At 40.2% G+C, this 21047-nt stretch overlaps 1 protein-coding gene across 1 annotated transcript in view; it reads right to left on the reverse strand.

Moving 5' to 3' along the window:
• NUP155 (nucleoporin 155) overlaps positions 1-21047 on the reverse strand; it is a 36335-nt gene that overhangs the window by 2132 nt on the left and 13156 nt on the right. Inside the window, exons 13-34 of the mRNA XM_075588440.1 lie at positions 20504-20674; positions 20233-20343; positions 19953-20047; positions 17879-17967; positions 17285-17347; positions 17045-17192; positions 16286-16352; positions 15431-15546; positions 14353-14456; positions 13536-13669; positions 13255-13446; positions 12066-12204; positions 11111-11246; positions 10739-10892; positions 10417-10521; positions 10141-10295; positions 8787-8916; positions 8531-8644; positions 7345-7465; positions 6480-6590; positions 1505-1641; positions 166-272 (exon numbers count right to left, since the gene is read on the reverse strand). Coding sequence (XP_075444555.1) covers positions 166-272; positions 1505-1641; positions 6480-6590; positions 7345-7465; positions 8531-8644; positions 8787-8916; positions 10141-10295; positions 10417-10521; positions 10739-10892; positions 11111-11246; positions 12066-12204; positions 13255-13446; positions 13536-13669; positions 14353-14456; positions 15431-15546; positions 16286-16352; positions 17045-17192; positions 17285-17347; positions 17879-17967; positions 19953-20047; positions 20233-20343; positions 20504-20674 — 2699 coding nt within the window. The remainder of the gene's footprint in view (positions 1-165; positions 273-1504; positions 1642-6479; positions 6591-7344; positions 7466-8530; positions 8645-8786; positions 8917-10140; positions 10296-10416; positions 10522-10738; positions 10893-11110; positions 11247-12065; positions 12205-13254; positions 13447-13535; positions 13670-14352; positions 14457-15430; positions 15547-16285; positions 16353-17044; positions 17193-17284; positions 17348-17878; positions 17968-19952; positions 20048-20232; positions 20344-20503; positions 20675-21047) is intronic.

The following is a 21047-nucleotide window of genomic DNA, read 5'->3' on the forward strand; positions in this document are numbered from 1 at the left end:
AAGATATATATATATATATATATTTAAATTTAAAATAAATAAATAAATAAAATTACACCAATAATCAAAATGTGTCCATCCACAAAAACACAGAACAAACAGACTACTTGTCCCTTGAAGACTTGTGCATAGCTCACAATAGTCCAGAAGGATTATGTCACTTACCGTTCATAGCTAGGGACTTTGTTGGGTTCTTGCACAAACCCCGAGAGCAATATATGAATGCAGTCCAGCAGGTGCAAAGGCTTCTTCATTCGGTTCCAGTAGGGATCCTACGAAGTCATTGTGTATGGTTAAGAACTTTAAAGAAGGTCGCAGCAAAGAAGTGGTTAAAAATAAATACATCCCGTTTTCTATTTTTATGTCGGGAGATACACTGTCACGGTACTTTCCATAAAACCTAAAAGGGCTACCTACAAAAACTCAAGATAATGTTCAACAGTGAAAATATCTTTATAGGAAAGACTGTACCATTTGCGATACATGATGCATACACATTCTAAAATCCGCCAGTCTCTCTGCAACTCCCGCACCACCGAACGACATATTTATAGGATACATTATCACCTTTTATTTATACTGCACCAACATTGTAGGACTACATAACTGACATTTTTTTCTTCTTCATATAATCTATAAATATTAGTAAAAAATAAATAGAGTAGCCTACAAATATGTTAGGAAAAACCTAATAGGAAGGCGCTCCCTGCCCCAACGAGCTTACATTTTCTGAGGCACTACATCAGGGGTGGCCAACTCTAAGGCCACCAACAGGTCAGGTTTGCAGGATATCCCTGCTTCAGCACAGATGGCTCAGTCATAACAGGATATCCTGCAAACCGGACCTGTTGGGGGCCCTGGAGGGCTGGAGTTGGCCACCTTTATTCCCAGCAGTTTCAGTAGCACAGATCCTTTAAGTTCACATTTCAATTGGTTGTTTGAAAACCCTGTTCTACATTTTACATTTACAAGTTTGATGTACAGTTATGTTAGTCGGTGTCGATCAATCTACTGGCAGTGCCGAGAAGTGCAAAATCAAACACTTGGCTCACAAAAAAAAAAAACAAGCAAAATACAGAATACAGGATTGGCAGTATATTGTCAACCACTAAAAAGGATAGGTACCTGGGAGTCATAAAAATGCTCAAGATGGACATGATATTTTCCAACATATAGGAAAATGTACAAACTGGGTGAGCCAAATAGTTTGTATCTGCCGTTAAATTCTATGTTTGGTAAACAACACTCAAATCACATCATAAGAGGCTGCACATAGAAGAAATTATGTTAAACTGATGCACACTTGAGTGACAACCCCAGCTGAGAATATTCCTGTACTAAATAGTGGCATAACAGTTTGGGGAACTGTTAGCATTGTACACATGCAATCAATGCACCTCATGTGTCTCTGGCTGGGAAAGGATTAACATGGGATTCTATGGAGGCGTTTCACCAAAGTTCCTAGAACAAAAACCTAAACATACCAAATGTGTTGAATACTTACCCGTGCTTTAAACATACGGTCATACACTTCAAGTAATCTAGGAATCGGCACACCAATTTCCTGCATAGTGTATGTTACAAAGCCCACATCCCAGTTCAATGTGCAAACTTGCTGTTCCAGAAACTGCACCAGGAAATCTGAAAGACAGAAGCATGTTTATACAGTACAAGAAATAGGTCTAGTGAAATAAGCTCCAACTAAACGCTGAATTTCAATGTGTACTTTGACTTTTATGAAATTGTCACACCTGCACAAAAAGGATTTTAAGAACTGCATGAAAGATGGAAATTAGGTACTTGTAACAAAGAAATAGCATACGTTCCATTATTCTCAGATTACATTAAACATACCAGGAGGCTCTAACTTTTGTCTCTGACAACAGAAGGGTGAATAGTGACGTCACATGGTATTAAAGTAGCCACGTTTACGCATGATTGCAGGTTGTGAGTAGCTTAACAGTACATTAGGTTTCATACACAAACTAATTACTGTCACCAGACAGACATTACCAATTATTGCTCAAACTATTGACATGGGTAACAAGCAAGTTGTATTGTAAATCATTGCATATTTAAGTACTTGTGTAAAATAATAAAATAAACCCTCATTACAAAATGTCATGAAAGAGCAAAACTTTTAGAATACAAAAATAGGACCTACATTTTTTTAGATTTCCGATTTCAATTGCTGTTCAAAATAATGGTAACAAGGTTTTTCCGTGGTTGATACCTCACGGTGCATTAACTGTGTAAATGAATGTTTTTGATTCATAATGCTTTGCATGTGTACAAGCCATTCCCCTCCCTAACCTTCCCATTCATCTCTATGCTCTAACCCCCTCATTCCCCTCTGGAAGTCTTCTAAATGACTTGTTTTTTTACAATTTCAAACGAACGACCTGTAGCTGGTAGAATTTATCAGCGCCTGGTTTGAATGATATGACTTGCATTAAATCCCACTCATGTGCACGGGCAGTGCTCGTCTTGTTACATTTTCCGAACTGGTTCCCATTTCCTGGCCAGTCGTTCCAAGGGCTTGAAAATGGATTTAAACAGAAACCTATCCTGCTGGCATATTACAGGACTGGCAGTAAATGGAAATCTTTATAAGAACATTCAGTATTAAAAATTCACATCTAGAAGATAAAACGGTCAACAAATGTGGATGCACAATGTCCGATGTTTGCATAAGAACATGCAGGGTCCTCTAATTACAAGGCAGTGAAGAAAGTTTTGTGACTTAGGCAGCAGACACCTTCCTCACACTGGTATGGAAGCAGAAAGGAGCCGGCGCTCGTGTACCCGGTGAAGGTCGTGCATCGGCATTTGTTGACTGTTTAAAGTCTAGATGTGAGTGTTTATTATTGAATATTCCTATAAAGATTTATTTTTACTTACTCCAGTTCTCCATTGTATGTGCTCGTTTTTATGGACAAGTTGTAGAACTGTGAGAAGTCTACATTCAAAGGCTCAATGCATTTAATGACGACTTGTACAAATGATTCATATGGCTTCTAAGGCAATGCCAGAATAAAAAGGAGCAGGTTTATAAGTGTCCAACCCATAAATCGCCATTTAGCTGTCCGCGTTTCGCGATAACTCCAAGACATTGCCCTAAAGTTCTTGGTTATGAAGCAGTCTGCTATTAAAGGTTGCAAATACCGGTAAAACAAATGTTTTAATATACAGTACACTGCATCAATTATCTTTTTCTTTTCCATTACATAGCTTTTTGTTTTTTATACACATCTCTGAAAAGTTAAGCTACTTCTAATGAGCAACTCTCCCCATCACCACTTCAAATGAGCTCTCAAGGAAAGACAGAAGATTTAAAACATGCGTAAAATCGGACACAAGAGATCAAATCTTTCTCCTAAAAGGATGCGGATGCGATCATAGATTTCAATTGGAAAGTTCGGACATTACATTCTAAAATGTAGTTTTACTGTATTAAAGCATGCAGGGAGTTGTGAGAGGCGCTGCAGCTGCCTTGGAGGAAAAGTATGAACCAGAACTACAAAATCTTCTAGGTACAAAAAGCGCTCTTTGATAAAGTGTGGGTGTTCACGCGAAACGCGCAAGAGTGTTCCCTTACTGTTTTTAATGTGCCAACAATAAATTTTTGTACCTAGAAGATTTTGCAGTTCTGGTTCATACTTTTCCTCCAAGGCAGCTGCACCGCCTCTCACAACTCCCTGTATGCATTCGGCAGGAGCACGCCGCCAGCGCCCGTATCTCCATATGGTCATGAGTGAGTAACTGTTTACTATATGTTACTTATCTGTGTTTGACTTCATCTGCAATCAAGTTTCAAATTTTCCACATACACCCATACAAGACATACCTTAGCTACAAGGCTATTGGGTGTTTGCAAATTGTGGTTTATAGGAGACTTAGGCTGCGTCCAGGGTGCCTTCTTGCGTGCTGAGGCGCGCGGAGGCTGAGGGAAGGCGGGTGCTTTCCCTGGCCTTGCTCCGCGCGCCGTCCGGGGGCGGGACAATGACGTCACGGAGTTGGTTCGCCCTCATTGGGCGAACCGCTCACGTGACCGGCCCTGCGCTCCGGCAAGCGGGAAAATGTTACATTTTCCTAAGACCTACGCTTCCGCAAGCACGCGGAAGCGTAGGCGAGCCCCTACTAAAGCCGCTCTCATTGCGGCTGTAGGGGCTCAGTGCCGAGCGGAAGCGCGCCTCCGCCAGCAAGCACTAAACATGGACGCGGCCTTATGCAGTGGTTCACATGCACATCATAGCCATTGTGGAACATGGATTTCTGGGCTAATTAAGCTGTTTTGTTTGGATGGAAACTAAGCTTTGTGTGCTATACATTGTATATTTATTACATGGACATTTTCTTGGTTAGCATCACTATGGGTGTAGTCCTCTATTCTCTTACTGTACTAAAGGAAAGAAAAAAAGTAACAATTTTTGTACAGTATGGTTACAGACACAGGGCCCATCACAGCGGAGAACAGAACTGATAGAGCCAGGAAGATTACCGTTGCTAAACATCTGGTAATTAAAACCACAAGTGCCAGAAGCAGCCAGCAACACTGTCCCTGGATTCACAGTAACGGAAACCTCTTAAAAATGCAGTCCCACTTAGCTGATAATTTTTATTTATTTTTTTAACTGGTGTTCATCTAAACTTTTTTTCTAAGGCCTCGTTCAGGGTGGCAGAGACAGGAGGAGGAGGGCACGCGTCCGCGTGTGCGCGCGTCAGTCAGCTGGGCGATGTGTGCATATCATCTCCAGCAGACCTTTGCAAGCGTTGAGGAGGCGGGGCTACAGACCTCAGCTTAGGGATGGGTGTTGCTCTGTTGAAATCATTTTCAAGATTGATTTGATTGGCTAATGAAGTACCGGTGACGCTGCTGCAGCTTGAAAAAACAACTTAAGTTGTTTATGCAATCTGTAGCAAGCGTCAACTCTGTACTTCGGCGACAGGGTAGCTTCTACCCTGACAACTGATATTGACTTTAAATACTTTATTTGCAACGTGCGCGCACGTTGCGAAGCAGGCACCCTGAACGAGGCCTAATCCATATATAGATGTGTACTGTATGTATTACATTAGTTTTCTCCTGTTGATTTGAAATGCTTTATCCTTTCTATTTAATGTTTTTACTGATATACCATCTATCTACTGATCTATTTTCCAAATTCTCCAAAAACTGTTTAATACTTAAAAAGAAACACAAAAAACAGGAGAGTATTGCATTTTCCCCTTCAAACAAACAATCTTACCGGCCAATATTTGAGAAGCTTTTTAACATATTAACTTATGGAACGAGTAGAACAGTGGAGCCGCGGTGTTCCATGGATGAGTTCTCACCGCACATACGTGTGTTGCTTTGTCGGACTGCAAGAAAGTAATGGGCTCCTATCTGGCACCAATACAATTTGTTGATCATACTGCATGTCTTTTTTGTTGACACATTTCAGTTTTCCTACATTCCCGGTTATTCTAATTACACTTTTAGTAGCCAGACTCCGTTCCATCACACCCTACCAGCACCTACACTATCATCATCAGTTAACAGATTAGCTTCAAACTCTACAAACTACAGCTCTAAATGAACCAGCTTCAGGCCGATTTGATAACTTTTGCCATAACTTTGCCTATTAAATATTTGAATGCATGCGTTTGCTTCATAGCCTAGTGTTTTTGGAGTTGACATGTAAAATGGAGATTCGCTGTGTTTTGATTGGAGAGGTTATTTCCATATTATGGCAGGATCGATATAGATATACATTTTACTGTTAAACAGAATAGTTTCCCAGTGAAAAGAAAAAGTATGTTCTTACCAGTGATGGCGCCCAGATTCAGTCGGTATTAACATGCAATTCAGCACTTTCCAGGGGTACAAATGGATGCAGGCAAAGTCTTTATCATCAGAGGCAATGCATAAATGTCATGTGATGGTCATTGAATAGGGATTTTCAATGTCAACCAGTGTCCATCTTTGCGTGTCATATACATGTCAGTTGTATGCTTATATGATCATGAGGCCAACACTCCCATGTCATAAAATAACTCATTGCTAAATACCCTAATAAAACCAGTTTATGAAAAACTTTCCACTACCTATTTTTGTCTTGTTGGGCAAGAAAAATATTAGTACCATTTCTGAGTCAAGAAAATTACATGAAAAAAAAACAGTCTTCTTAAAATGTCAATAGTAAAATACAAGAGTCCTCAATTATGTAGGCTATAATGAAAATTAATAGCACCTATGTTTGCAGAAGAATGAGCAAGTTTACCTGTTTTTAATGGACCCAGAAATAAAATAGTTTGAAGTATAAAAAAGAACTTCATTTTGGTACAATAAGAAATAAGAGTGAAAAGCAAAATATGTGAAACCGCAGACTTCCTTTTAAGGTAACATTTTGTATGGCCGCTTGCCCAAGACAAATCTTTGCCCGGCTTTCACTGTGCATAAAACAAGCTGCAGCCTTTCCTTGTATATCACTCACCTAACGGAAAGTAGCGAGGTGTGCTGGCATAGATCTTCCCAAGTAATATCATCTTCAGGCTTAACGCCTGCATCCGATCTGCAGGATTCATTGCTATACTGCCACTTAAATCTGAAAATAAAGTCACAACATAGCTATATTTTAGGGTTTTTTAAGTGTATAAAAATTAAATCAGTCTGGCTAAACAACAAATCAAATATGCAACAGAATACAGGAAATGCTGGGCGACAATCAATAGAATAGCTTGGCTCCAAATAGCACGGAGTGTTCCAGTACCACTGTGCCAGAAACAACTCCGCCATCTTTCATCATTGCAGCTTTATTTAGGATCTTAAACTATGTACATCCCCACTAACCTGGATGTATGTAATGTTGAATCAGCATAAGAACTAAACATATATGTTGCTTCACACAGGCTGAACATCATCTGGGTTTGATCATTTTGGGATGAATGAGGAAGCGCTATCCACCCCAAAGAACCCACTACTAAGTCAACAAGGATAAGAGGATAAACCACTACTGATTACCCATTCAGAAGCATCCAACTTGTACCTTTGTGACAAATACTTATTATATTTATGAACTAAGGATTTCAAGTTCTCACGCAAAATTTCGAAGCAACATTATGTACTACATAATCTCCCTCAATACAATGACGAACATCATACATCACTAAACACCAGGGGACATTTGGAAGCAAAAGAGCTAAATTGCGGATTCCCCCCCCCCCCCCCCGCATAGTCGTGACATTGTGCATGTTCAAATTCAAAACTTGTTTATATTTGATTCGTATTTCCAGGAAAAAGATGCATGGTTGTGTGATAGAAACAGAAGTGCTATAACAAGAAATAATGTAACTGTTCACCTTTCTCAATGATTTCCTGCCACAGGGTCTGTACCAAGATGGGATCAGAATGGCCGGCACTATGTATTATCGCAAGCTTGCATTCAGAAAGCTTGAATGGGTCTGCAAACTCTCCATAGAGCTGGAAAAACATTTAACGTACGAGTCATTTTCCCATTGCTATCTTGCACAACTGAAATTTGCACGTTTTTATTAAAGCGCTTCTCAAGTTAAACTGTGCATCCAACTCGCCTGCTTAAACCAGCATATTCACGTTATGTTTGTCCTGTCTTTTCCCCTTAAAATCAACAGGAAAAAAGTAGTGGCCTTTTATTTATTTTGGTGGAAAAACTAATGTAAGCCACACAATCGCACCTCCCCCCAGCAATCACACTAGACAAACCTATTTTGATAAAAACACGACCCCTATATATTGTTGAGGAAGGGAAGGGTCACTGAATAATACTGTAATATAATGCCATAGTGTTGTTCTTAGAAGTGTAATGTCACTTGTTACAGCACTGTTCTGTACTGGCTGTGATCAAGTTGCGCAAAATCCGTATTTACATTTTAAAATTACAGGTGTCTTCACTTCAGGGGATCAGTGTTTGCTTCCTAACTGCAGTCTCATTTGCTAACAAGGACCAATATCTCCATTTCAGGAAACTGCTCATTATTGGATCAAGTCCTAATTGGGGAAGAGTCCCTCTGCCTCGGAAACTGTGTCGGTTTGAGACCGTGTCAGGTGTCTGTGATCTGGTGAAAGCCAAATTACAATTCTTTTTTAGGAAAGGTATTAATATCGCTGGTAAATGTAGTCAGAACTGTGCACCCGATGAGGACTACTTCATAAAATAAATATAAAAATAAAGGATTTTGCCATTTTCTACAGCACCATGTGCGATCACAGGCACATGTAGGAAAATAGATATTAAAATATTGCCAGCACAGATCAGGCCAAGATTGTGTGCAAAGAATCAGTTCATTATGAACACTATGATTAGTGCAGGTGTTCAATATTTAGTAATTCAAATATTAAACAGCCTGAAATACCATTTACACGATCAGTGAAACACACAGCAGGAGGCTCAGAATTTATATTCCACTGGATTAAAGTTGAACCATTTTTGCGCTCTCTCTCATTCAACTGGAGCATGGCGATATTGGTTTTAGGTGAATTTCTGTAGTGCGGAAGGTCGCAATGTACCTTGGTGATGTCCATCAGCTGACAATCAAGCTGTGAAACTGCCTCTTGCACCGATGGATGATGGGAACCTTGTCTTGTAAAGGTTTCCTGGATTTGCAGCTGTATCCTAGCCACCTAACAAAGCAAATTAATTCAAGAAAGTTGTGCTTAGGAGAATAGCATATGCCTTCTAGGGAGTTTGGGGGCAAAAATAAATAACTAAATAAAAATAGAAGCGGAATTTACCAGTAAATAAAATAAATATATATTTTATCACCTCCATTTTTTCTTCCAGCTCATGCAGAAATTCACCATCTGCCGCAAGGGTTGACATGACCGTAGAGCTTTTTGCACTTAAGATGGCTCTGGAAAAGTACTCCAGACGCTGCTTCAGTGCGATTTCTGTGCTATATAGGAGGTGCAAAAGAACATAAGTTTGAACGTCAATGGAGCAGTCTTTTGTGGGACAGTATCAAAGGCATTATTCAAAATTCTGGATTGGTTACATCTACTGATCCACCTTCCTCTATTATTACCATAGTCGCGCGGTAAAAATAATAACAGTATGTTTGTTTGACATCTCCCTCCAGTAGATGCATGCCATCTGGCACAGTAGGTTGCTGAAATTTAGATTTTCAACAATTTATATTTAGCAGTATTTCTATACATTTTTCCACTACTGACGACAATCGTCTCACAGGGCTGTAGTTACCCGCCTCTTCCTCACTTCCACTTTTGTAAACAGACTTATGTCCATCACCTTTCCATATATGTTTGTAACTAGCCGTTGTCCCTCCCTTTCACTTTCAGCTGTAAAGAATGAGCGAAAATAAACTACTATACCTTTGTTTCTATCTACATGACTCCTTTTGTTTTCTTCTTTCACTTCTATACCTAAAGAAGGATTTGTCCCCCTGCGTTATCGACTGCCATTTCTCCTCTGCTTTGGCCATTGCGCAACAGATTTGCTTAGCTTTCTGCCAAGCCCAATATAGTTCTCTATTCTCCTTCCGAGTCTGCCTATATTTCCTAAAAGCTGTCTTTTTGGCCTCCACATTCGCGGTGCATCCTTTGAGAATGATGTTGACTTTAATTTCCACGTGCTTCTAACTAACCTGCCTGACACAAACAATGCAATACTAAAAGCAATGGACCTTTACACTTTTCCCCCTGCTCCTGCACTCTGCTCTAATACCACTACCATGCCAAGAATCGCAAATGCTTTCCCATGAATGAAAAAGTTCTCCTAAATTGGAACCGCTTTGTTTCTCTGTGTTATGATCCCGCCTCTAACTTTATACTAAACCACACCAGATTCTCTCCACATAACCATTTGGTCTAGAACACACACACACACACACACACACACACACACACATGAACACACGCACACACATGAACACACGCACACACATGAACACACGCACACATATGAACACACACACACACATATGAACACACACACACACATATGAACACACAAACACATATGAACACACAAACACATATGAACACACAAACACACACTTTACTCTTTTCTTTGTCAATTACCTACATTTAGTGAATTGACCACACGGCCATGAATCCCCTTTGTTCCTTGGAGAGCACGCCCCTTCCCAGAGGATGTTTACCTGTGCATGTCTGCCAGTTTAGCCAGAACTCGAGCTGCGCTGCTGAAGTTTCTGTTCTTTTCATAGTATCGCCAAAGCAAATCCATGTAGCGGACTTTGTTTTGATCAACCTTCGCCATACGCACCAAATATGGCTCCAAGAATGACGAATTCAGCTACAAAAACACAAACGCCACATTAGACATCAAAATGCCTTTGTTTTCTGGTTTACATGCAACATGAACGGATTTTACTCCACAATGGCTCTTTTTCTTAGTGCAGATATTTTCCCCTTACCTCCAGCAACTTGTCCGTGAGATCTGCTTGTATCAGCCAGTTGTAGAGCGCTATGTTGAAAAGTTCATCCGTAGACCGCTGAGCCAGCTTCAGCATTTGTTCAAACTAAAAAAAAAAAAAGTTACACCAAATGTTGAGGTTTTTAATAAAAATGGGCCTGCAATGCAACGATCTGCAGAGTACAGCAATGCACTGCTGACTATTTAAAAAACTGAAAAGGTGACTACGCCATTAACTGAAATTATAAAATTAAACATGTAGATTTCTAATTTACTGAGAGTCTCTACGCAGATCTGGCTATATGTCCCAAACAGTTGCTTACATGAAGCCCGGCCTCCTCATTACTGAGCATGTTGGGGTCTGAAGACAAGACTGGAGGGCCCGGCTTTTTGGGCACACTGGGAGACTGAGGGGCAGCTTTACTTTGATTCACCAGCTCTTGAAGTGTATCCGTGATGCATTTGTAGCTGTTTAACCTGTGAACATCAAATGTAAGCCTTCAAAACACAATAAAATTGGACACAAAACACCACAACATAAGGAAATAAGCAGAATCTAGCAATCCCAACCTGCTGAGCCATAGAGGCCTCACATCCATGTATTGCCATTGCCATTGCCAATTAACCTGGAATAAACCAGACAGCACTCTGCAGCCTTACTGCCATCATTACAGTAGACAGAACTAAACACATACCTCTCCTGGAAAGCCTGCAAACCAACAGCGTCCTCTTCAGGCTCCCCGTTTTTGTGGAAGTGGAGTCCAAGCCCCTGAGGGTCTTTCTTCTCTGCGGCAGTCAGGCTGAGCTCCACCACGCCCTCATAGAAACGTACTTAATAAGCAAGAGAAAGCATTATTCAGCACAGTGTGCACCGTGGTTCTATAGACACTGACTGCTGAGAATCCCACCAGAGTGGAAGCCTTGTAATAACAGAACTCCTTATACAATGAGCATTCTCTAGTAACATTTCTCAGGCCTGTTATAGTCATCAACGCCATTGTAATATTTAATAGTCATGGGACAAAACAACTAATTATAAAAGTATAATATACAGGCAACATCAACAAATGTTTGCAGTTAAACTGGAATCTGGATGTGCAACGCTTTTGCCAGGTTTTAAACCAAGGAAGAAATCCCCCATCTGAGATCCTCAACAGTGAACTTTTCTTGCAGCAAACGGTTTGCTAGAAGAATCCACTGAATTCAGAGTAGTGCCAAAAAATGACTCAATCAGAATCGCAAAAATACATTAGTGTAAATATCAATGAAACAAAGTGGCCAAATAAATAGTGGTGTTTTGGAGCAACTGAAACGTCTCATTAACATTCAAACAGGCTGAAAAAATAAATCTGCATAAATCTGTTCAGTCACCTACTACACTAAGTTTCATATGCAGAGCAGATATTGCGCAGTATCATTACTGATGGTCAGACAAATGAAGACATATGTCAAGTAGCAGATACCAGAGTATTGTGCATTGTGCACAGACAGAGCCCTTGCAATTCTAATGTGCTTATATAGATTTATTTCTTAGATCCTTTGTTCTTTTAATAAGAGAAAGGGCGACATGGCTTGCCACCCAACCCAGAGTTGTGCAACACCAGCAGTTACCTAGGAATTAATGGGTGAGCACACATTTCAGTATCTCACCTTGTCTGTACTGTGCACACACATTAGAAAGATCAACTTGATGACTGATTTTCTGGTACTCCTTTAACGACTCTCTCAGCATCCTTTCCTTGTCCAGTTTGCTCTGAGCCTGGCGGGATCGCTGCAACAGTTCATTTCCCTACGAGATAAAACACCATGTTTTATGGTGAATTCACAGAGCGGAAAGTTGAAGCAGACTGTTCAATTTTGCCGTTTTTGTAGTCGGATCTTTCCGACTTGCAGACATGCCATTATGTGTTATTTGTAATTTTTCCACTTTTAGTAGCTACTTGGTGAAAATGAAATAAGCCTTTCCGTCTTTGCTGTTCTATTCTCCGTTGATGGGTTTTCAGGACTTCTGCTCACTGATTGGACAGTTAGGACTTATTCAAAACATGCTTGAATATGCATTAAAGGTGCAAACTCTGTGTGTCAAGTTAAAAAATACATTTGCTATTAAAGGGAAAATACAAATACTGCACCAGACAAGGAATTTTAAATGAACGTGTCTGTGTCCCAGGTACTCAAGTACTAGGTCCCAAATATGATGATGATCATTGTAGAATAGTCAGGAGAGACAGACTTATGGGGCATATAAATCCACAGTAGAATATCAAAGATAAAAGTCAGTGGTAGGTGTCTGATGAGATTCTCTTAAGTGAGGAACACATATCTCCCTGAAGGTGGCGAATGGTATATAAACTATACCCTTCCCTTCCTCACTGGGATAGTCCTCAGAATAGAAATCATTTAAGTACTCCCTGCATCCTCCCCAATTTATGTCTCAAATATAAAATGACTAAATTAACTTCCGCATCTCCCATCTCCGTCATTGCATTCGGAACTAAAAGGTCATCGCAGATCATATTTTTAGCCCAGGGATCAAAACAGTAAGTTTAAAATATTGTTTTTCTGGCGAGCCAGGGCACAGATGTTACAAATTTGGCAGAGTTTAATGATGACTTACTTTGTTAGTGTGCCTGTAAGAGTAGCTACACATCATTGTACATCTGCCTTTCAATGGACATCAAAATAAAATGTGCTGCGCTTATTGTATTTCTGGTTTATAAATATCCACACAACGGTATCACTCCTGCCCAAGTTAAATTACCCATGTACTGCTCCCGGAAAGGACTTCTCAGTAAAGGAAGTCTTTCCCAGTGTATGGTCTAGTTCTGACGGCTTGTACCTTTGAGCACACTGCATCGTCAGTACTATACAGCAGCGCACACATTTCTTGTAGGTGAGAGCTGATGCCATCCACCGTGGCGTTGTCCCGGATGTAACAATTGATGAGAGATGCAATTAGCGCCCCAGTCAGCTCCTTGTCGCGAATCACGAGATCTTTAAAACTAGTGATCTTTAACTGCTCCTGCAGTTCCTGTGAGAAGGAACAGACATGTAAATACTTGATTTAGTAACCATAATTAACAAAAATCAGAGGCCTATGGATTTCTGGCAATAACGAACCTTTTGAAGTTCCGACACAATAAGGCTAAACTGATGTTCGCAGAGCAGTTTCCATAATGCTAAAGCTTGGCACATTTTCCGAACCAGTTGATGGATCCCCTGAAGAGACATTTTCTCTGCGAGCTGAGCTTCAGCTGATGAAAGAAATATTGTTAAAAAATAAAGCAAACAATAAAATGCAGTTGCATGCAAATCATAAGATTGTCATACTTAATGACTAGTGTAATGGAGGGGTGCTCAACTCCATTTCTCAAACCCCCTCCCTCCCCCCACCCCAACAGGCCAGCTGTTCAGGCTATCCCAGCTTCGGCACAGATGGCACAGCCTCTGATTGAGCCACCTGTGCTGAAGCAGGGATATCCTGAAAACCTTACCTGTTGTGCCTGAGGAATGGAGCACCCCTGGTGTAATCAATCTCTCTCTATCTCTATATACACATACACACATACTGTACACCTTATTTCACACACTTTTAAAAGGTGGCACATGATGCAGATGTTTTAATGTTCAAAGTAAGGACATCCATGACAACTTATTTTAAGCTGATACAAAGCTTTGAGTGATTGGAGTGTAACGTTACTTTCTATTGTAAAATTCTTCCTTCTGGTGGAAGGTATGAACACATTGTTAAATGGCAGCGTACTGAACATTAACAATCTACTTCTGCACTCAAGCCTTTTGCTGAAGGAGGCCTGCAATGCAATGTGTTGCAGACCCCATGGCAGCGACACGGTTGAAGTATTTCACAAAAGATGGTCAGAAAATGTGGTCAAGCACTTAAGACACGAGATTTTGCCATCTTTGAGAGCAAACTTACTGTAGTATTTCCTCTGGAGTTCCTGCTGGACTTGCTGAGACGTTCCTATGTCAGGACGCGCGAGGCCTACGAGTCTCTGGTGCAGGTTTGCGGGAGTACCAAAGCTTCAGAATAAGGAAAAGCAGCACCACATTCAATTGTCAGAAAAGAAACAGAAGTCAAATAATAGGTTTTGTTCAAAGACGGCGCTCTCGCACTTGGCAACAATGACCACAGTTGCAACACAAAGGAAGCTCTGCGCTACATAGTTTGTATTGTATTGTATGTCTTTATTTATATAGCGCCATTAATGTACATAGCGCTTCACAGTAGTAAAACATGTGGTAATCGAATAAATAACAGATAATATAAATAACAGATCATGGGAATAAGTGCTTTAGACAAACATAACATTAAGGAAGAGGAGTCCCTGCCCCGAGGAGCTTACAATCTAATTAAACTGTTCTGATCCTTTTAGAAGCGCTTTTCAAGTATTTTTATTTGTTCATTCATTTCGCCAAACTACGCACAACCAGGGGTGTGGGGGGAAGAATGAGCAAGTCAGTCGCTATTCTGTTGCATATGCATAGATTCAAAGTTTGCACTGGGCATACTGTTCTGTTTTTTTAATACACAAGAAGGAAGATGCAGAGAAAGAAAAAACAAAACCATCATCTAATATTAAAGGAGCAATTACCGCTTTTTCAAAATTATTATTTTTTTTTTAACACAGGATTGAAGCAGGGGATCTCTGCTGCTGAACCCCATTAATTTAAGCTCTGGGGAGCCCCTGCTTCCAGAGATACTTACCTCCAAAAAGGGGGTGCTGGTATTTCTCTGCAGTTTAAAGCCCCTGCATCACGTGGGCCAATAGGAAGCCGCACTGAGCGCAGGAGGTTTGAAAAGCGGCCATAATGTGAACCCAGGATGCCAGCCGGAGCGGCTACCGGTACCTCCTATGGGAGGATCTCTGGAAGCTGGGTGTCCCCGGAAATTAAATTAATGGGGTTCAGCTCCGGAAGTTAGACCTTTGCCTCTGGAGGAGACTGCAGACTGAGGTGTCTTGAAACAAATAAAGTCTCAGGATACGATTTCTTACCTGGGGTTTCCTAGGGAGCCAGCCGCAAATTGCGAGTTTCTATCCAGAAATTCCAGTAAGCCATTAAGCTCGTGAAGTACCGTCTCCAGAAGTTGAGGTGTGACACTGCTGTCAATCTACAGTATAAAACATCTACATTCACTGAAGCAGTAATATCAAATGGAGGAACAGACGGTATGAAACGGGAATACATCGCCAACAGTCATCCTAAAAAACCACACGTGATCTGGACAAGTGGTACCAAAGAAACAGGACAGCCCACAAAACAAATGTACATGGAAATCCCTTACCCAATTAAGATATTCACAAATAAAATCCTGGCTATTAAGGTGTCCCTATTATTTAAAACAAGCAGTCAGACTAAACTGGGTCTCAAATAATTTGCATGCGTTAAAGTTATTAAAATAAGATGTCCCAATGAATTACTAAAATTTTTGCAATTGATTTTCTCCAATCCCCATGTACTCCCTCAAAATAACTAGGACATTTCAGCCAGGACTTGAATAAATCAACACACTTAAATATACTAGTAGTCTCAAAACATGGTAAAACATGTTACTTTCATTTCCTGTGAGGATTATTGTTTAACACAGACTACATAACTAGTGTCAGATAATGGCACGCAAGGGCTTACACTGCATGACAAGAAGGAGAGGGGGACACATGGCAGTCTTGTTAGAACACTGCTCTCAGAAAAGGGACAACCCAGACCAAGCCCCACTTTGTGAAAGCCAGCAACTGCAATTACATTGTTAACTCTGAGCTATGACTGGGACCACTGTAAATAGTGCATATTGTAATTCACTTTATACGCAAAACAAGGACACATTTTCTGAAGAATATGTAACCTCTTACCGCTGTGACTTCTCTGTTGCCGCTCTTAAAGGCTTTCTCCACAGCTATGCTTCCATCCCAAATATTACTGCAAGACAATGTTATCAGCATTCTTACCAATTATAGCCTGTACATATAGATGGGTTTTATTCATTTTCTTTCCATAATAAAACGAGTTTACTAAATACATATTTAAAGGAGGACCAAACATTAAAAACAAGGGCTTTGCCAGGAGCCAAATCCTAGAATTAAAGCATATTTTTGAAGACATGGCGTCTGTTCCTTCGACAGACTATGTATTCTGCATAGTTTGCACCCTGAATGTAATTTCACTTTGGTGCCCTCCACACCCTTTTGTTGGAGCAACATGGAGAAGAGGCTTTCCACCGCAGTACCCCCATCCAGCAGTGCATCGATAAGGGCAGGAGAGAAACTAATGCAAGCGTCTTTTTGAGCTTCTTAAATCGCATATTGCAGTTTACAGAATAAGCCCAATTGACTCCTATGGATTATCTATTATTCGATGTACTATCCCCATTCCTTTGTCAACTTCTTTTCAAACAAAAATATGGATGGTTACAATTCCCTCTAATAAGGTTTGTGTAATGCAATGTGCATGTTCTGCTTCATATTAATAATAATAAAAAAAAAATTGCAGGTTAAGAAAGCAGATTGTGTTGCTTTTTTAAAATAAAAAAAATTAGAGTTCTATAAAAGTAACAGAACGTCCGCCCCCCACCCAAATTATAATTTCAGCATTTCTGTAGAAGTAAAACTCACCCAATAATACGAGAGAAGTAGATACAAATGCCATTGTGTTTTCCAGAATATACAACTTCAGGGCCCATCATACCAGATAAAGAGCTGGCAGATTGATATGCAGGAGACCCATACAGAACTGCTGGGGTAGATGCATTTGGATGGATGCCTAGGAAAAACAGCATATGGTATAAAGCGCAATCTCACAAATGAACATTTCATTCAAAAAGGACAACTGGGCATTGACAGAGCAAAACATACCTTGCATGGGGGTCGCCAGGAAGCTTGGATTTGGCATTGGACTGCCCATATGCATAGCTGAAGCTTAAAGTGGAAGAAAAGGGTTACCAGAAGGTTGAACATGGATGCATTAACCAATCTAGGAATTACAATGGTGTCCGCCAGAGCGGTCCCTAAAAAGTTCAGAAGAAAACCAAGATGCCGTCAGGCATGTGAATCTACACCCAAAGGAGGAGCACAAATAGCTGTGGGGTATCTGTGGTAGCCAGAATAAGGTTCCTTTTGTCTTGACCAAGGGAAAAATATTCTTAATGGTTTTGTCTCATACAAAAGGACAACACTGGCTATTTCACGCATACTGATGCTGTGCTCATAATAAATGATTTCTACTCTGAACACACCTCTGTCAGACTCACCTTATTACAGAAATAATAATAATAATAATAATAATAAAAAAAAAATCTTAGCTTCTGTTAAGATCAGGTAAATTGTAGTTAATGAATAGTCAATAAAAACATGCTTCAATATTTACATGTGTTAAGCATTTATTTTCCAGGAGATTATACGGAACCGACACACTACATTTGCAGATGGGATATAATATAGATTTCTTACCAACAGGCAGAGGAGAACCAAAGATAGGCCCCACATTGCTGGGAGCGGGTAATGCTGGCTGGATGCGCATTTGAGCCTCCCCTCCATACCTACACAAGCAGGAAACAAGGGGGTTGGAGAATTCAGACAGTCGCAGTGCAAAGCAATGGAGCTGCTTCTGCTAACCTCACTTTGCAACACACACCAGCTTCTGCTAACCTCACTTTGCAACACACACCAGCTTCTGCTAACCTCACTTTGCAACACACACCAGCTTCTGCTAACCTCACTTTGCAACACACACCAGCTTCTGCTAACCTCACTTTGCAACACACACCAGCTTCTGCTAACCTCACTTTGCAACACACACCAGCTTCTGCTAACCTCACTTTGCAACGCACACCAGCTTCTGCTAACCTCACTTTGCAACACACACCAGCTTCTGCTAACCTCACTTTGCAAATCAATAGCTCATTTGAGCCGTTTTCTTTACACCATTTCAGTGTTTAAAGTTATTAAAACTGTTTGAATAACTAATTGAGAAGTGTATTTCCTGATTTCTAACAAAGCCAATTGTCCGGATACATCATTTTTCTGTGGGAATGGTTAAATTGCCTCGGAATTCCCCCAAAATATTGTTATACAATCATTTCAATGAATGATAACTGAGAATATTGTATAACAAATAAGACAAACAGCACCACCTAAATGGATAATAACGCCCAATAAAGCGAATATAGATATACGGTGCAGGGAGACAAGGAGTCCCCACCAACTCCAAAAGGGTAATATATTGAAACAAATGGCAACCCCGCACAAGAAAATACTTAAGTCAGAGATGCTTAAAAATAGTATATTTTACTCAAAGATGGGAATAAAAGTGAAATGCTGTGCAGTGTAAGCATACAGACAACAGAGCAATCACACAGTGTGAACAGGAAGGACAAACAAATAGGGGAAAAAATAACACAATATTCACAAAAGTGTTAAGGGGGGCCCTATTATTGTGTTATTTTTTCTTATTTTCCCCTATTTGTTTGTCCTTCCTGTTCACACTGTGTGATTGCTCTGTTGTCTGTATGCTTACACTGCACAGTATTTTACGTTTATAATATACTATTTTGCTGTATGTCTGACTTAAAGCTGCAGTTCAGTCTTTTTTTTTTTTTTTTATAATTTTTTTACTTCAATAGTTTTGTGTGTACAATCTCTAATTACCTAAAGAACTGTATAGCTGCAGGTCAATTCGTTCTCCATGTATTGATAGGTCGAAATTTGGTGACATAATTAGTGAAGGGATCTGTTTATATTCTGCCTCGGTCACTCAGTGGAAGCTCATGAATATTCATGAGCACTCCTGCACTGACATGTGCTAGAGGGAGGGCAGGGCTGACAAAGGGGTGTGCCAGAGCTTGTGACAGGACATGAAGGGGCAGTGCCTTAGCAAATGGCTGTTAAAATAGAATACAAGAAAATTGGTCTTTCAAAGTTGTTTTTTTTAAAAACAGAAAATGCTAAAAGTATTTTTTCTTACTACAGAACTGATTTATTAAAAAAAACACACATGCAGGATATTGACTGAACTGCAGCTTTAAGTATTTTCGTGTGCGGGTTTGCCATTTGTTTCAATAGATAACTGAGAATATTAATAGTTGAAACAGACTTTGAAAACAAACCCCCAAAAATATGTCCTACATCTAGTGTGCTGTGGCAGTGTGCGATTCCAATACTGCAACATACACCAAGCGGAAACATGGAATGGGCTACAGACATGTCTCTTCAAGCGGCAATGAACAAAGAGATATAATTCCTTTGTATAAAACCAATGTGAAAACAAATAAATGGTTTAATAATAAAAACAAATATATATAGCAGTACAACTGGATCTTGGCAAGTCACAGTACTGAGGAATCCACATAATTGCTCAAGTCTCAATACAAGAGAAGATTTGGAGGTTAAGCCAAAAATCAAGTCGCTGACCTAGTTCATACATGTGTCCATATGCTGGAAAGCAAAAATCCCTACCCAAGTAACAGGTATATGATATAATGCAATATAAATAAATAATAGTCCCCATGCCTGGATATAAACATACCTGAAAAATGCCCGTGTAGCCCAAATTGAAACCTCTCTATCAGACGCAGCAGAGGAGCACGCGAGAATCAAACAGGTCGCACAAGCCTGTTCCTCCTTACAATAAAAAGAAAAGAAAAATATGAAGATTGATCCACAAAAACCATTTCATCTGTTCATTACATGGAGTTTGGGAAAGGCATCCACATGTGTGCCAAATATCAGTTTCAAAAGATTTGTGCAATTTAGTCATAAGATTAAGGAAAGTCCAGATGTTAAACCAAAAAATAAACATAGATTACCTTATGCAATTTAAAAAAGCGCTCTATCTCCTCGCCATCGCCTCCTGCATTTGTAACAAGAAGATGTCGCAGCTGGTCCACTGGCCTGAGCTTGTGGAAAATGTGGCTTCCCTACGGGTGAATGAAGAACAGGTCATACTATCGACAAGTTTCCAGACCACTCATTGGGCGATTTATTTTAAACCCGAAGCAGCAAAGACCACGATCACATAGCCCTCAATCCAGACATATAGGCAACGTTACCTCAATAGCTTAAAGGTCAGACACACACCTGTGCAGAGAGCAACACAAACTTCTTGGGAGGTATCATGTGTTGTTGAATTATAACAGGAGAATTTGTTATAGGGACAAAATCCTGGTTTAAAGGGGTCACAATCTTTTCAACTTTCACTTCATCTATGGCAGAAAGAGCCCAGGAATGACCATCAACACGGACTGTCACCTACAAGAGTAAAAAAAAAAAGCCATCATATTACGTGGCCTGAAATATTTCTACTATATAGCCCTACTCCGTAATACATGGGACAGTTAGCAAAGTTGCAACTGATAGGACAACTAGATTCACAAGCACTCACTTAAAGAACACAAATACATTAAGACACAATACATGCAGCAATCCAGAATGAAACTACAGCTTGGTACATAAGCGCCAACACTATATAGAACCTATAAGGAAAGCTTTTGTTTTACGGACATGATCTATTGACGGCACATTTATTCGGACATTCGTCTATAGCAGGGGCGGCCAACTCCAGTCCTCAAGGGCCAGCAACAGGTCAGGTTTTCAGGATAGCGCTGCTTCTGCACAGGGGGCT

Source organism: Ascaphus truei, chromosome 1, assembly GCF_040206685.1.
Source record: "Ascaphus truei isolate aAscTru1 chromosome 1, aAscTru1.hap1, whole genome shotgun sequence".
Classification (NCBI taxonomy): domain Eukaryota; kingdom Metazoa; phylum Chordata; class Amphibia; order Anura; family Ascaphidae; genus Ascaphus; species Ascaphus truei.